At 30.4% G+C, this 17960-nt stretch overlaps 1 protein-coding gene and 1 non-coding gene across 8 annotated transcripts; both read left to right on the forward strand.

Annotated features, from left to right (window-relative positions):
- Positions 1 to 5082: 5082 nt before the first annotated feature.
- On the forward strand, positions 5083 to 5167 carry TRNAM-CAU (transfer RNA methionine (anticodon CAU)). The gene is given in 2 exon segments: positions 5083 to 5120; positions 5132 to 5167. It is a non-coding gene; the product is annotated as a tRNA-Met (tRNA).
- A 7275-nt stretch (positions 5168 to 12442) lies between these two features.
- Positions 12443 to 16949, forward strand: LOC107900805 (probable pectin methyltransferase QUA2). 7 transcript variants are annotated; one of them, XM_016826535.2, is made up of 10 exons: positions 12464 to 12770; positions 13108 to 13244; positions 13347 to 13811; positions 13887 to 14019; positions 14312 to 14552; positions 14857 to 15082; positions 15160 to 15335; positions 15461 to 15764; positions 16076 to 16214; positions 16322 to 16949. In XM_016826535.2, the coding sequence occupies exons 2-10, from the start codon at positions 13117 to 13119 to the stop codon at positions 16478 to 16480; spliced, it is 1971 nt and encodes a 656-aa protein (XP_016682024.2). In that variant the 5' UTR covers positions 12464 to 12770; positions 13108 to 13116; the 3' UTR covers positions 16481 to 16949. The 7 variants fall into 7 exon arrangements, with proteins under 7 accessions (XP_016682009.2, XP_016682024.2, XP_016682034.2 ...); XM_016826545.2 differs by having other exon boundaries at positions 13350 to 13811; XM_041112167.1 differs by having other exon boundaries at positions 12757 to 12954.
- The last annotated feature ends 1011 nt before the right edge of the window (positions 16950 to 17960 follow it).

Here is a 17960-nt window from a genome sequence, read left to right on the forward strand (position 1 = left end):
TGTTATCAATCTTGAGCTAGTGCCGAGTTAACTGATAAATGTAATAAAATGTGCATAATAAAATTAAAATGTATGAAAATATTTTAAAAAACTTTAATTGAATAGTAAATTAAATATTTTATTTATGCAATTGGTGTGTGTTCAAATCTCACCATATACATATTTTTAATGGGTTTTTAAGTTAAAAAGGCTAAAATATTCTTGAATAATATTACTTATTTTAATTACGGAAGTGCATTCCCGTAACTTTCTAACCAAGTTGGTGACCCGATTGAGGGTGACACAAGAGCTTAAATAATAGTATAGATTTACAATGGATGAAAGTAATAAAATGTGCATAATAAAATTAAAATTTATAAAAATATATTTAAAAAAGCTTTAGCTTCACAATAAATTAAAGGTTTTATTAATGTAATTAGTGTGAGTTCAAATCTCACCATATGCATATTTTTATTGATTTTTTTAAAGTGGAAAGATTAATACCCTCAGATAATATTATTTATTTTACTGTAATTTCCTAACTCAATTAAGGGTAACACAAATTTAGTAAAACACTTAAATAATAGTATAAGTAATATTATATTGGAGAATATATGACTAGACTTAATCATGGGTCGGGCCGTCCAGCCAAGGTCAAAGGTCTGCCTGAAAAGTGGAAGGGTTTGAGAAAAAATATAAGCTTGAGAAATAGGTTTGGGTAAAAAAATAAGGTCCGTTTAGAAAATGGACCGGCCTTGAGTAAGCTTTTTTTTGCCCGACCCAAATTTGCAAAAAAAAAACTTTTTGTTATTTTTTCACTGTTTTGCTGTGATTTCACTAATATCTTGTTACTATTTTGTTGTTATTATTTGGATATTATATAACTCTTGTTTTATTATTAATTTTGCTACATTTTAGAGTCATTTACTTATTAAGTTGCACCTATATTAGTATTATTTAAGTACAAAAACTTTTTTTAATTTATTTTTAATTTGTTGAGAAACATTTATTTAATATTTTCAGTGTATTTGATGTATCATATTTTTTAAAATTTAGTTTTATATAAAAATAATAATATAAATTTTTTAATACGGATAAGCTACGCTAAACTCGAATTTTAGCTTTTTATTTGAGAAAAAATTTTAGACATATTTTTTGCACTATGTCAGGGCCAAGCCTATAAAATAGGCCTACAATTTTATTACAATTGGCTCGAACTCAATTTGATCAATGATCACCTCGTATAACGAGTAGATGAAGGATGCGGCGCGGAGATGTATGGCCTGTCAAGGTTTTGGGGTATGTATTCATAAAATATGTTCTAAGTTTAAACCAAAGATAGGCTTCATGGATATTTGATTGGGCCTACATTTGGCAGATCTAAAACCTCAGAAAAGCCTTCAACTATTACTTTACACAATCATTTTAAGGGAAATAAAATGGTTAAAGAGCAACTACTACTTATTTACAAAAAAGTAATGTAAAAAAGTTTAAGTTTGATTTTATTTTATTAAAAATTGAAATAAATTATATTTTTTTACTAAAAAATTAGATATTCAAATTACCGAGACCACTCTAATATTCCATTTCACCATGCACAAATTGAACTAACAATTAGGAGAAGCAAAAAAATGAAAGCTTCTATGAATACGAGTACCTTCAATACATTGAAACTCATTGCCAATGGATAAAGAAAAACCGTTTCAATATAAAAAAACAACAAAAACTAGAGCAAACATAAAATAATGGATTCGAAATTGTGACCAAGCATCGTCCATTTGTTCTATACTTGATTCATAACTAAAAAGTTTTTCTGGACCCTTTCTAATCGGGACTAAAACTCCAAAAATTAGAAATGTCAAAATAGGAATAGCACTTGATATTATTAAAAATGCCCAAAAAATATCATATTTGTAAAGTAGAAACATAGAAGAACTCTTATGAATGTGAAAAATAGATCGGACTAGTCACTTCAACTTGAAATTTATTTTCAAGTCATTCGCGACTGATTGTCTGAACCCTTCAATAAGAGGATAAACACGTTTCAGTCTACTTGAACCAAAATCTTCTTACATTAACAACAATATCAAAATCAACAAAGTTGATCACTGAATCCTTAACTTTTAACTTAATACTTTAATATGCCACTCCTTTAATTTATATCTAAGGACATATTAGACATAAATTAATTTTGTACTTTAAATTTCTGATTACTTATACCCAAATTAAATGATAAGGACTAGTAAAGATGTAAAATAACTATAAAATCAATTTTTAAACGTGTGCTAAATCAAAAAGTTTTGTAAAACTATTTTTTAGGTTAATTGAGTTTTAATTCCATTGCTATAGATAATATTGTCAATGCAGGATGTTAGGATTTTAATCCGATTAAGTAACGAACAAGAAAATAGCAAAATAAATTGAGAAATTGAACACACAAATTTAACGTGGAAAAACCCCTCCAAAGAGGATCAAAAACCACGGGCAAAGATAATTTTACTATAATGGCAAAAGAACGAAGAGTACAAAAGAATGGAGATAAAAATTAAACCCCGAAAACCTGAAAACAAAGAACCCACAAAACGTAAACACAAAATTATCTAAATGTGTTATGAGTTCTAATCTTTAATGGGTGTATTTTCTAAGGTTGTAAAAGAGCCTATTTATAGGCTAAATTCATAGATCAAATAATAATAAAATAATCTAAACTAATCAGTGTTTGATTGAAACAAGTAAATATAGTTTAACTGAAAGACTATTTTTCAAATTTGACTGAAAATATGAGTCATATTTAACAAATCTCCACCTTGACTCATATTTCCACAACGCCATCTTTGCCAAAGCCCGCCACGAGCCTATCTTGAACTATGCAGGGAATTAACTGAGTTGAATTTGTGCTTAGAAACTGGAAGACTTCTAGCCTTCGACTTGAACATTGCCAAATCAAAACTAACCCGGGTCTGATTTTCATGAACACAGTGCTCTAACTTTTCAAAACCTGTATCTAAAAGAGAACCTCTCTTCAACGAAACAGTCATACCTTTTTCCCTCCTAAGACCAAGTTGCCTCCGCTCCAAACAAGTTGACTTCAACTCTGTAACGGACGAGGGATGTCCGATTTCACCGGTCACTGTATAACCTTCCAGAATATAAAGACTGCCGGTTCTTTTGCCTTTTAACAAAACGAGAGCTCCACGAGATACTTTAATACCGCTCGACTCGATGTTGATTTTGCATCCTTTCAAGTCTAAAATACTTAAGGAGATGAGATTCTTTCGTAAATCAGGTACATATCTGACATCTGAGAGTGTCCTAATCATCCCATCGTGCATCTTAATTTTAACAGTACTAATACCAATTACCTTACTAGATGAATCGTTTCCCATGCGCACAACTCCACCTTCAATCGAACTGGATGTGGAGAGCCATTCTCTATTAGGACACATGTGGAAAGAACATCCTGAATCTAGGATCCACTCGGACGTGAGCTTGATGTTATCACTTGTTGACACTAACAAGAAATCATCCCCATTTTCATCGGCCAAATTAGCACCAGCTACATCTTCCTCGTTACTCTCAGCAGCTCTTTTATTTCGCAGTTTATAACAATCTGCTTTGACGTGACCTAACTTTTTACAATAGCGACACCTTTTATATCGTTTCTTTGATGCTACCAAAACGGAAGCTTGCCTATCTGTCTTACTATCCAAATGAAGCTCATTGTCGAGTTTGTCTATACTCAACAAATGACCCTTCACATCTTCGAACGAGAGTTTGTCTCTGCCATAAATCAAGGTCTCCCTGAAAGACTTGTATGAAGGGGGTAAAGAGCACAATAATAGCATAGCTTGATCTTCATCGTCAATATGAACCTCAACATTCTTTAAATCATTTAAAAGAGTAATGAATTGACTAATGCGATCTCTAAGAAGCTCACCTTCGTTCATGCGAAACGTAAATAGACGTTGTTTCAACACTAAACGGTTAGCTAGAGACTTAGTAGCATAAAGAGTTTCTAACATTTTCCACAAGGCAGATGAGATCTTCTCCATCAATACCTCCTGCAATACCGTATTCGTGAGGCACAACTGGATTGCAGATAAAGCCTTTTCATCAAGCTCTTCCTATTCTGTTTTATTTAGATTCTCAGGCTTTTTCTCCATAACAACCTTTTTCAAGCCTGATTGAACTAGAATTGCCATCATCCGAACTTGCCACAGATTAAAATTTGTCTCACCATCGAACTTCTCAATTTTAAACCTTGTTGTTGCCATCTCTGAACGGGCTGATCTATGAAAATTGAATTAGCTCTGATACCACTTGTTAGGATTTTAACCCGATTAAGTAACGAACAAGAAAATAGCAGAATAAATTGAGAAATTGAACACACAAATTTAACGTGGAAAAACCCCTCCAAAGAGGATGAAAAATCACGGGCAAAGATAATTTTACTATAATGGCAAAAGAACGAAGAGTACAAAAGATGGAGATAAAAACTAAACCCCGAAAACCCGAAAACAAAGAACCCACAAAACGTAAACACAAAATTCTCTAAATATGTTATGAGTTCTAATCTCTAATGGGTGTATTTTCTAAGGTTGTAAAAGAGCCTATTTATAGGCTAAATTCATAGATCAAACAATAATAAAATAATCTAAACTAATCAGTGTTTGATTGAAACAAGTAAATAGAGTTTAACTGAAAGACTATTTTTCAAATTTGACTGAAAATAGGAGTCATATTTAACACAGGAGAATGTGGATTCGAGTGTGTTGAAACATATTATCGTCTTATTTATGGATTGAAGATGAGCTATGGATAGTATTTTAAGTGTATTTTATCTTTTAAATTTTTTATATAATATATTTAAATAAAATAATTCAAATGATTCAGAAAAAAGCCACTTCTACAAGAAAATTGTCATTCATTTTTAAAAATTACTATTAATTTTAAAAAATATGCCTTTTAGTTTCTTCTCTTGTGCTCTCGTGGGTGTCACATATATGCAATAAAACAACACGATTCAGGTAATTTTCTAATTTTTTTGATACGGTCCTCCTTCATAAAGAGTTATAAAATATTATAGTAAAGCTTGGACATCAAGGGGTGGTGGCGCAGTTGGCTAGCGCGTAGGTCTCATAGCTTCTGAGTTATCCTGAGGTCGAGAGTTCGAGCCTCTCTCACCCCATTTATCTTTTTCCATTTTAAAATTAATCAAGAAAAAAACAGGTGGTTATGCTTCACTGTCGTTAGACTACGTAATAGGTCACTGCTTGGCATCATTTAAAAAAAAAAAAATTCTTTCAAACTAGATTTTAGAAATTAATCTTGCATTTTAGGTATCCTTATTTTGTTATTAATGGAAAATTGAATGCTTATAGCAATTCTCTAATCTTGTTAGAAAATTTGCAGTTTCTTCTTTTTGGGGTCTAAGACCTATGGTATCCGACAGCCAATATTTCTCTTTCACATAACCTAAATTTGCTTTCCAATCTCCACTATCTTCTCTTCCATATCTCATCTTCATGCACTTACGGCAAGTGCTTTAGCTTTTATGCCATCATCAATTGTCCTTAATCTCAACCATAACTAAAAGCTTGGGCCCTAAGGAATTGAACAAGATACTCCCATTTATCCACCAAAATTTATTACTACATCACAAGATCCAGGATTAAGATCCAATCAGTTCAACTTTTGTTTTGTTATTTCTTTTGAGTAGCAAATAAATAAGTACTAAATACAGAAAAAATGGTTGAGAAGGGGTTACTTTGAATCTTATGGTGCCCCATGCATAAGTATTCATGAATCCCCCAGTATTTCCACGTTATCCCTGTATTGGTTGCTTGCTCCCCACCATTAAAGCACCTCTCATTTAACATCTTTACCAAAAACATTAAAATCATAATTATCACTTCACCGATAAATATTTGTAATGTAACCTCCCAGATCCAGACTTTATGGTCGAGTTATAAAAGTTACAGTAACCACTAAAATGACTCAGTAAAACATTCAATTTCAATAAGAGTTAAGGAACCCATTTTTACTTCAATCAATTTGTCTATCTTTCAACAACCAGAATATGCTTCTATCAAAATTTACCAAAATCGTTATCTTTTTTGTTCGGAGTTGGTTTGCCATTTATAAACATGATTTATTTTAGGTTTAAATAGAAAAATTTTCTCTACCTCGTATTTTATTATTGAAAATTGATGCCCAAAGTTTTATTCGTTAAATAAATAAAAAAGATATTAATTTTTCATGCCCAAAATTATATAATTAATCTTATTCGGTTTTTTTGAATTAAAGTGTACTATAAATTCCAAAATCAAACGATTAACCGAGTTCATGTCACAGCCTGTATAAACAAAACAAAATCGAATAGAGTTTATGAAATAAGTAAAACAAATACGTTTTTATTTTATTTTCAATAAAATCCAACAATGGTTCTTCGAATACCGAGTCCAAGTCCTAACCTGACGAATTATCTGAAAGGATGAAAAAATTAAAAGGTGAGCTATGAAGCTCAATGTGGTCTTAACATATAAAGAAATGAATAATAGCATACAAACATGCAATGCAAAGTACAAATCAAAATCATGATATCTACAAAATTCACAGTATCCAATGTCAAACTCATGAATGACAGTGCAGTCCATCACCCAATCCATCTCTGCGCACCAGGGTAAGAGTTCTTCAAAACTCATCCAGCTCTACACACCAAAATTTTTGCGAATGAGCCGCCAGTATATCAGTAAATCAGTAAATTTGATTGGTGAACCAATCTAACTTTTAAAGCCTGAACATCCTCCTTCAACGACCCAACCCCTATGCAACAGTATGACATACTATCAGTGACATGAAACAGTGACAGTAGCAGTATTAATTATGCGACTATCATGCGAATAGTAACAATTATTTGTGTAAGCAGTAACAGTAGGCATGCATCAATTGTATGAGCAGAAATATCACTGAAACATCATCATACATACTCAACAACATCATTTCATAAAAATGGCAGCATAGTACGACCATACTTACGTCACACAATTGAGTTTTCAACCAAACAATGCTCACAGTTTTTCAACAACTTAACAAAGGATGTACCCCTTTCAGATATGATGTTTCTAGTGCATTCAGAATCATGAATCAAGGTTGTTTAGTAATCATAATAATAATAAAAAGCAACTAAACATGCTCTAAGCACCCACACATTTGACCTAAGCCCCCCACCCCCACACGGCATAACACAGTTAGAACACACAACTTCACTCCACACGCCCGTGCGACACTTTCACTATTTCGGCACACTCTTTTAGTTTAATTTCGATCCAGTTCACCTAGATTTGGTTCTTCAAACGGCAAGCACGCGCAAATACATAACATTAGAATCGGCAACATAAGTCTTCGGCAAGATCCGAAAGAGACCAATTAAGCAAAACGGGAAGAAGTAAAACGCAACTTAGTTGCGCATTCGAAAACAGAGCCTAACCAATCTAAGGGATCTTGCTTACCAGTCTACAGCAATTGGAAACGGTACAATTGTCGACAGACCTACACGTCAATAGAATCCGAACAAGCAAGGTGTGATTCGGCAAGGAGGAAGAAATACCTAGAGTTTCGGCACACTAAGGTTTTGTACACTAAAAAATGCGCCAGGTTTTCATCATTTAGACAGATTAAGCCCAAACAGAAGCCCAATTGCACGCTCAAATAAAAAATTAAAATAAATTCAACAGTTCGCAATTTTAATTTGAAATTTAACCCATAGGTCGGGGCGTGACATGTAAATTTAAATTTTTAGTGTAAGTGGGCTTAAAAGGGATAAAAAGGAACCCAGAGATCCACATCCTCACATGCAAAATTTATTGGGATAGAGTAATGAAATAACTTTCTGACATTTCCCTAAGCACCCAGTTTTTTATACGAGCACATCACATGCAATGGGGGAATTTGTTTGAGAGGCTTAAAATAGGTCATAGAGGTAAATGAATGTTTTTCAATTTTCGCAATTATTGTTCGCCATTTGATTGGGCCATTTTTACATATACCTAGCATGCTATAAAGTGGTCATCCGCCTAATAATAATAATAGCCAGTTTTTCCACCAAGATTTGTTGAGTGTGGGCCCCCGTTTCACCTACTTTTTATCCATTGCTTGGTGCTTGATTGATTCTAATCAAAAGATTAACAGAAAAAACTATGGGGGTTTATTCTACTACTTGCTATCGAAGGATGACATTGAGTATATTGAAAATTCGAATTTCATAAATATTTGATCCCTCTTTATTAACATTTATATTTTTTTTTATCAATTTAGTCTTTATTCAAATATTATGATTTTTTTATTATTTAAAAAATTTAAATTATTTACTAATATGATATAGTAGACAAAATAGTATCATGTTAGTAATGAATGATTGAGAACTAATTTACTACAAATAAAAGAGTAGGGATCAAATTGAGGAAAAATATAAAAATTGAGATTAAATTTGTTATTATCCCTTACACATAAAAAAACTAAATTAAAAATTTAATAGTACAAACTTTAATGGAATTTTACTACTTCATCAATCTAGATTTATAATTTTATAGAAGCATTTGTTTAATTTTAAGTCACCGATAAATATATAAATAATAAATGTGGATGTTTTGTTAATATTTTATAACACCACTTCTATGAAATGGTAAAGTGGGGTTAACTTAGGCAAGAGAATGAACTGCCAAACCTTAAACTGTAATCATTAATGTTAATAAATAATAACCTTATTGCTTCAACTGTAATTTTAAGAGAAAAATAACTTTTTTTAAAAGGTGAGACCATTGGCTTAAACTGAAATCATATACACGTCATCCAATTATTAATAAAGCTTAGATGTTAAAAAAAATTCTCAAAAAGTAATTAAATTCTTAATAAAAATTACAATAAATTAATTTTTTTAATTGAAAAGTAGTAATTAGTTGAGAACTAAAATATAATTTTTTTCGTAACTTTTGATGGATCATTAAGTGATAATGTAATAGTTAAAATGACAGTTGTTATGAATATAATATGGTGGCTGATGTGATATTTGATGGGAAGAGTTTAATTAATTTTTTAAATTATTTTTGAGAGTTTAATTAAATTTTTAATTAATTAAACGTAATAATTATTAAAATATTATAATAAAATTAGAAAATTATAAAAATTATAGAAAAATATATTTTATTTAATTTTTTAAAAAAGTTAAGTAGTATAAAATAGTATTAATGTATTGTGAAAAAAATGAAAAAACATAGAAATTATATAAATTAAAAAAATAGAAAAATTATAAAATATTGTTAATATACTAAAAAAACCCGAAAGAATTAGAAAATTTTAGAAATTAAAAAAATATAAAAATTTACATTTAAGCACATTCCATCTCACATTTTCTAAATTATTTAGTATTTAAGTAATTGTTTAAAAACAAGTTTTATAGATTTTATTATTTGAAAATATAAAAAATTATACGATTTTATTCCTTCGCCCACAGTTATCACGAATTCTACTGTGATATTACATAAGTTTGGATCTGAGCTTTAAGACATCAAATGACCTACACATGTATTTTTTCCCTTGAAAAGCGTATGTCGATTGTCGGCGTATAAATACAAAAACCTTGGTTTGAAAATTATTGCTTGTCCCTTTCATTTAGACATATATAGTCTACTAATTGCATTGTTTTTTCCATAAAAAAACCTTCTTCTTTTTTTAAATTTATTTCAAATATATATATATTTTTTTGCTAATTGAGTTAGGTCAATTATAAATATTGTTATCAATACAAAAGGACGTGAATTCAAATATCTTGAAACGCATTATCTTACTATTTATAGATTAGGAAAAGATTATGGATAATTTAATACAAATATCAAGAAAATCGTTATTTATTCATTTATGTAATACGGTTGTCGTATACTTTGTTATAAAAATGTAGATTCCTTCTATGAAGTATGGAAGTGTTCATGCATGTAACTTTCAATGAAATTGATTAACATGTCTGACATCATTGATTTATTATTCATAAAAAATATATATAAAAATAAAGTATTTAATATTTTTTTACACAATGTTAAATAATTTATAAACCTTTTAATTTCTTAAGTTTTAATTGTTATAATAATAATATTAATAGTTGAGTATTGTTGGCCACAATTTTTTCCTACCTATTTTGGTTTAATAAAGGAAAAAGCAACCACGTGGAGAAACATAAAGATGTGATAATAACATATTATGCTCTAAACGAAAGTTGGATTCGATTTCATTCATATTATTTTCTTATTTTAATCACAAAATTGGATGATTATTTTGTTGTCATCCCAAAACATTAGAACAAATCATTAATAATGTTAAACCCATCATATTTTTCATAATTAAAAAAATAACCCATTTTCATTCATAAACCCGAAACCATTTTATTTAACGTCATTTTTTCTCTCTCAAATATTTCAATTTCTTTTTGAAAAACACTTATTAAAAGTTTTCAAATATTTTTATTTTTTTTGGCATTTTAACAATGAGTAATTTTCAATTTTAATCCTTTTAATATATTTATAATTAAATTTTAATTCTTATATTTTAATTTGCTCTCTATATTTTTATAATACTGTTAGTAGGAGTGATTGAGTCGACGATGGAAAAGTGATGGTTGCCATTAATGCTTTGAATCAAGGTGAATCAACGTTCAATACCCTCTTGATTCAAAGCTACAAACACCAAGTTGTTCCTTGAAAAGTTCATGCTTTGCTTGCGGAAGCAATTTGGTAAAAATGTCTGTAGCTTGCTCATTTGAATCAGAGCTTTCAAAACAATTTCTTCAGTAGAAATAAGATTTTGAATAAAATGATAACGAAGATGTGTTTGGTTTTATTATAATTAATTTTTTTTAACATATTAAATATAAAATATAGTTTTACTTTATGTAATCAAAACAAAATAACATTTTTCGAAACAATAATTAATTAAGATAACTAATTTTAATATTAAGTAAGTGATAATTAAAATGTTTAGAGATTTATTTAAGTAATAAATTTATTTTAAAACTATCACAACTTTTTAAAACGAATAATTATTTTTTAAATGGATAATCATTAACAACTTCTATTAAATTATAATTATTTTTAATTGTGAATTTGGTAATGTAATGGAAAATAAAAGATATCCTCTATAATTCAAAAAAAAAAAAATTCAAACTCCATGCTTTTAAATATATATTACAAATTTTGAATTGGAGGATTTTTAGATTCTTTTTTGTAATTTTTGAGAAGTAGTAATTCTTATGATTTTTATAATTTATTTTTTTTATGTTTTATAAAAATTGAAGTAATTTTATATTTGTTTGAATTTTTAATAATTTTTTTATCATATTTTTAACTAACTTTATAAATTTTATAATTAAAAAAATATTTTATAATTTTCAAATGATATTTTATCTTTTTTTAATAATCACATCTATAATAAATATAGACTAATAAATGTTTAAATTTAAATGACCTTGAAATATATTTTCTAAAACTTTTATTAATTTTTCAAATTTTTTTAAAAAATAAAATAATATGAGCATGCTTCTATAAAATATATCACGTGTCAGCTTCTTATTATTTTCATCCACCATGTCAACATTAGTTTATGGTAAAATAATGACGGTTTTTATTAATCTTTTAATCACTAAAAATCTAAATGGATGTATTTATTTTTCAAGATTTAAATTTTTTTATAAAAAATTTCAACAACAATACGATTAGCGTGGTTCGAATCCAAATCACACCTAAAATGATAAACACTTTAATCATCATACTAACATAAGATTTGGATTTAATTAATTTTTCGATGATAGTATTCATACATATGTACAGAATAGCAAGGGCGGATTTGTCCGAATTTAGGTCTTCCAACATAAGTCAAACTCGATTTCACAATAAACAAAAATAAAAGCGTTGTCGTTTTTTCAGTTAGATCTACGCCCACACCAACTTCAACTCTACGGTTGGTCTGTTTTAGTATACCAATTTCTTTCGATTATTATCTAATTATTAAGTTTTTTTATTTAAATTTAACGATAAAAATATATAAGTATTGCTATAATAATTATAATTATAATCAAAATAATTAATATTATTAATCAACAATCTCTTAATCTAATGATAAGCTTGTGATTAATTCTTTACATTATATAAATTAAAATAAAAATATATTTAAATAAAAATAAATACGAATAGAATTAATTAAAATAAATTAAAAAAATCTGAACCTAAACAATAATTTAAATATATGACTTGAACCGACCTAAACACAAATCCATAAAAAAATAATAATCTAAATTCCGTCCCTTATTTGTAATTAGACTTATCTGTTCCCTAAATTATTAAATAACTTAAATAAAAAAAACACTTTAAAATGAGACTTGATTAATATGATGGAAGTAAAATAAAATAATTTACAGTTGGGGTGGCCGCTCGAGCGGTACTGGTGGCGCTTTACCGCGTTTATAGCAGAGAACACTGTCTGAAGATAAAATTTTGGATGAGTAAAAGTTTCAAAATTTTCAAAAAATGTCTATCTTATTTTATTAAATACATTGGCATGTATTTAAACCATACCATTTCTTTGTTTTTGAATGGTTATTACGATCATATGAAGAGTTTTTATTTTTTCACGAGCTTAGTCGTGATTGGATCGATAGAAAAGTCGTTTACTCAACACTCTTACTGTATCGAAGGCAACTTGTATTACGTTATCTTTCAATTTCCAGCTCAGTTCTTACGAGCAAAAAGGTATCTCACAAACTTTGTTTGTTTGTTTTTTTTTTTTTTTTTATTTCTTTTATTTTTATGACTTGGTTTTTCAAATGGTTGATCCAAATTGGGTTTTGATCATTTTAATCTGGGTTTTCATTAGATTTAAGAATTGGGTAGTGAAGAGAATTATATTTTAATGGAAAACAAGTGATTTTGAATGGTAATGAGCTCACCCTTCATTACTTTCAGGTTGTGAAACTCAATGTGTCTACTTTACTTTCCTCAAAAGCCACTTCTTCAATATTTGCTTTCTTTGAATTTCACTTTCAGCAGTGTTTATAGATCTAGTATCTAAAAGTGTTGGTGATTTCAGGTTATAAAAATGTCAAGGCCTCTGCACCGAGGTGTACCTGCAATACGGGTCACAAGCAGCAGCAATGGTCTTTTGGACTCCCAAGTGAAAGAACAAATAGAAAAGGAAGAATTGGATAGAAACCAATCTTCCCACAGGTTTCCTTTTTGGTCACTTTTTTCAGATAATTCTCCTCTTACTAAATACGATGCCACTGACAATGGTTTTGCATCTGATCCTTTCATTGTTGGAACCCCAAGAAGTCGCCATAGGTTAACAATTCTACTTTTGAAGTCAAGTTTAGTTGTGATTGTGATTCTTGCTCTTACTGGTTCATTTTGGTGGACACTTTCCATTTCAACATCATCCAGAGGTCATATATTTCATAGTTCTAGGAGACTCCAAGAGCAGCTTGTTTCTGATTTGTGGGATATAGGGGAGCTTTCTTTTGGTACTTCAAGGATGAAAGAAATAGAATTTTGTCCTGGAGAGTTGGAGAACTATATTCCCTGCTTTAATGTTTCGGAGAATCTTGATTCGGGTTTTTCGGATGGCAATGAGTATGATCGAGTATGCAGACAAGGGTCTAGACAAAATTGTCTAGTTCTTCCACCTATGAACTATAAAATTCCTCTTAGGTGGCCAACTGGGAGATATATCATTTGGGTTGCAAATGTTAAAATCACTGGTCAAGAGGTGTTTACTTCAGGCAGTTTAACCAAGAGGTGAGCGAGTGTTTCACTTGTCAGTTAACTTTCTTCTTATAGAAGTAGTTTAAAACTCGATTTATGCAATTTCAGGATGATGATGTTGGAGGAAGAACAGATTTCCTTCCGTTCAGCATCACTCATGTTTGATGGTGTGGAAGACTATTCCCATCAGATTGCTGAGATGATTGGACTGAGAAATGAATCTAACTTCATACAAGCTGGGGTAATCAGAATTTTCCCGGAACATAAATGTTGAGCTTGTACTTCTCCATTGCTCAATGATTTTTACTTCCTGTAGTAACATCATATCTGTTTAGCTTCCCAGTTGACATACTTTTTGAAGTTATCATTTCTTATTTAATTGCTACCTTTTGGCTTGCACATTGTGATTTTGTCTATATAAGCTGAATTAACTTAAAATGTTCTTAACAAGCTACTATGAACAAGACTGGTATTTCACGGTGCCATGATTCCATTAGTTTTCTTTCGCATAATCCATAAGGCTACTTGTGCAGATCCGGACCATCTTGGATATAGGATGTGGATATGGTAGCTTTGGAGCACATCTCTTTTCCGAACAGATCTTAACCATTTGCATTGCGAATTATGAGTCCTCGGGCAGTCAAGTCCAACTCACTCTCGAAAGGGGCCTTCCTGCAATGATTGGTTCTTTCAGTTCAAAACAGTTACCGCATCCATCTCTTTCTTTTGATTTGCTGCATTGTGCGCGCTGTGGTATTGACTGGGATAAAAATGGTATCAGTTAACAGTTTCCAACTGTGCTTATTTAAAATGTTAAACGCTCTCTAGATGATAAATTCGTAGCCAAAAGTTCGTTTTGACTGCTAAGTTCACACCTGCCAACCAATGAATAATTTGAAGGAATACACTAAAACCATGGTCAACTTCACTTTTTCCTAGCCAAACTCTCAATAGTATTTGCTAATTATAATTTGTAAACATATTTCTACTCATATATATGACTTTTTCAACATTGTTTACTTCGTTTTTGTGTTTGAGCTGGTCATAATTAAACTTTTATGTTAAATGTGCGCTGCAGACGGTTCCTTCTTGATTGAAGTTGATAGAGTTCTAAGGCCGGGTGGGTACTTTGTGTGGACTTCACCTCTTATCAATGTTCAGAGTTCTCTTCGGAACAAAGAGAAACAGAAAAGGTGGAACTTTGTTCGTGATTTTGCAGAAAACCTATGCTGGGAATTGATGTCGCAACAAGATGAAACTGTTGTGTGGAAAAAGACCAGTAAAAAAACCTGTTATAACTCCCGGTAAGGCTGTTTTCTCGATTTACGTCCATTTTCTTCAAAAATGAATTTATTTTGACTATGTGAATAATTTTTACCAGGATCTCTGGTTCGGGTCCTTCTATCTGTAGCAAAGTACAAGATGTTGAATTTCCGTATTATCGACCCCTTCAGAACTGTATAGGCGGAATGCATAGCCGCCGATGGGTCCCTATTGAGGAGAGGGCAACTTGGCCTTCTAGATCCAACTTAAACCCAAGTGAACTAGCTTTATATGGTAATTTCATGTTCTTCTCATGCTTATGTTACAAGTAACAATTCCATCATGATAAGACGATGATTAAAGAAATTTCTGACTACCACTCCAATCATCTATTTTCTAATCATTTCGTATTTTATCAGGTTTACATTTGGATGAACTCAATGAGGATACCGCAAACTATAGGATAATTGTTCGTAATTACTGGTCTCTTCTATCACCGCTAATATTCTCTGACCATCCGAAGAGACCTGGCGACGAGGATCCTTCTCCACCTTATAACATGCTCAGGAATGTGTTAGACATGAATGCTCGCTATGGTGGTTTAAATGCTGCATTACTGGAAGCGAGGAAATCTGTTTGGGTAATGAATGTAGTCCCAACAACTGGACCTAAGTACCTTCCCCTGATTCTTGACCGGGGCTATTTCGGTGTATTACATGATTGGTGATTCTCTTCTCAAGCTAAACTTTTCTTTATTCCTTTTGTTGTGTTGTTTTAATACATGCATTTTCCGTATAATGAGTTTTGCAATTAATATGCTTTCCCTCGGGTAAACAAAATTATGGGCAATGAACTAATGTGCGGTTTATTTTTAAAATGCATGCGTCCTGCGACATTCATAAGACTTAAACCGAAGCAAACTCTACCTGAGGATGTCTATTCTGTTTACTTGTTAGATTGTGTTCGCTAAAATATGAGCAACATATGTCTTCCTTTTTTGTTTCGTGCTTAATTTGTTTCGTGATCACTTTCAGGTGTGAAGCATTTCCAACATATCCTAGAACTTACGATATGGTACATGCAGAAGGACTTCTATCTCTTGAGTCTAGTCAACATTGGAGGTGCACCATGCTTGATATATTCACTGAGATAGACCGGATGCTTCGTCCCGAGGTACTAATACCAAGCTATCAACTATCAAATATGGTTTCGAATACTTCCAATGGTGTTGTTATCTTTTGCTACGTTTTAAGATGTGATTCATTTGATGGTTGTTGCAGGGTTGGATAATAATCCGCGATGCGGCTCTGCTTATTGACTCAGCTAGAGTTCTAACTAGGCGGTTGAAATGGGAAGCCCGTGTCATAGAAATCGAAAGTAACAACGACGAGAGACTCCTTATCTGTCAGAAACCCTTTTTCAAGAGACAACCAAGCTAAGAACAGTTTCTCATGAAACCCGAAGTTCGAGCCGTGGTGTTTTGTGCATGTTTAAGTAATCTTCATAAAAGCTTCACCATGAATGGGGGATACTATATATTTAGAATGGAAATGAGAAAGCAGAAAGATAAAAGGAGGAAAAACGAGAACGAAAGTCGACGGAACCAACAACCTGACTCCTACGGATCCGTAAGGCATACGTAGGACCTTGTAAGTACTCAATCTGAGGCACCATTGCAAGTGGATAACAAGTATTGCATTAGATTTAAAATTTCATGGTAATGTCTCATTATAAACTATACAACCCACATGATTAAAATTGTGATGATGATCTAAAGAATAAGCAAAAGCAGTAAGCTGCGAAATATTTATATAGGGGAAAAATATAGAATTCCTCGGCAGTTGCCATTGATGATGATTTTTTTTTTTCATATCATTCATATTCAATGGAAGAAAATTCATTCATTAATCTGAATCCCAAACTCAATCCAATCATTTTTCGTTTTTATTTCCATTTTTTTTCCAAAAATCATGCTTTTACTTGTCATACATAATTATTTAATCTCAATTTAAATCAAATTTAAATTCGAAATAATTTAAATTCAATATAATTAAAACCTAAATATTCAAAATTGATTGAATGAATTTATGGGGGCAATTTACATATATGCCAATGGGGCAGAGCAATTAAATTCATAAAGTGAAGACATGTGATTGAGTTTTGATGACAAGTTAGAATGCAGTAATAGATGGGGACTTGGACCAATCATTCCAATGAGGTCATGCATTTGGACTGAGAAATTTAGTTGAAAATATCCATGATGTTGAATGGTGTAAGTAAATGCCATCCCCTCCCTTCATTTTACTTAAATATTCATGTTTTAGAGAGGATATACATTGGTGTAAAATTAATTATATATTTTTATACGATTAATATTTAACGATTTAATCATTAAATTTATCAATAAAATTATATTTGTTATGCAAATAAATTTCTAAATCAATGTAATATTTCTATCATAATAATTTAAAATATTATATATATTGATATTTAGTGAACGATTGAAAGTTTTTTTTTATGCAAAACAAATAAAGAATTTTAATTTACGTTAAATTTGACATGTATGATTTATATGAATATAATATTAAATATGATAGTTTTAGATCATTAGAATATTGATTGTACAAAAATATATAAAAGGGTATAAGTGGATCTCTTCCTCATGTTTAATATTTGTATTTAGACTGCGTTTGTTTCACTGAAAATAACTTTCTAAAAAATAATTTATAATTTTCTTGTGTTTAAATGATTTTGCTTAAAATATTTTCCTTTGTTTGACTAATTTTACTGAAATCATTTTTTAAACGTTGTTTTTAGTCAAACAAACACAATAAAAATATATTTGTTACAAAATATTATTGTAATATTCCTTTTTGTAAATCGAATTTTATTTTATAATAATATAATATTTTCTATGTT

Source organism: Gossypium hirsutum, chromosome A05, assembly GCF_007990345.1.
Source record: "Gossypium hirsutum isolate 1008001.06 chromosome A05, Gossypium_hirsutum_v2.1, whole genome shotgun sequence".
Lineage (NCBI taxonomy): Eukaryota > Viridiplantae > Streptophyta > Magnoliopsida > Malvales > Malvaceae > Gossypium > Gossypium hirsutum.

Bases quoted from the DNA above. Each gene is read 5' to 3' on its own strand.
- LOC107900805 (XM_041112166.1), top strand. The intron at 15,083-15,159 runs GTAAGGCTGTTT...AATTTTTACCAG, and splicing joins AAAACCTGTTATAACTCCCG to GATCTCTGGTTCGGGTCCTT. The intron at 15,765-16,075 runs GTGATTCTCTTC...GATCACTTTCAG, and splicing joins TTCGGTGTATTACATGATTG to GTGTGAAGCATTTCCAACAT.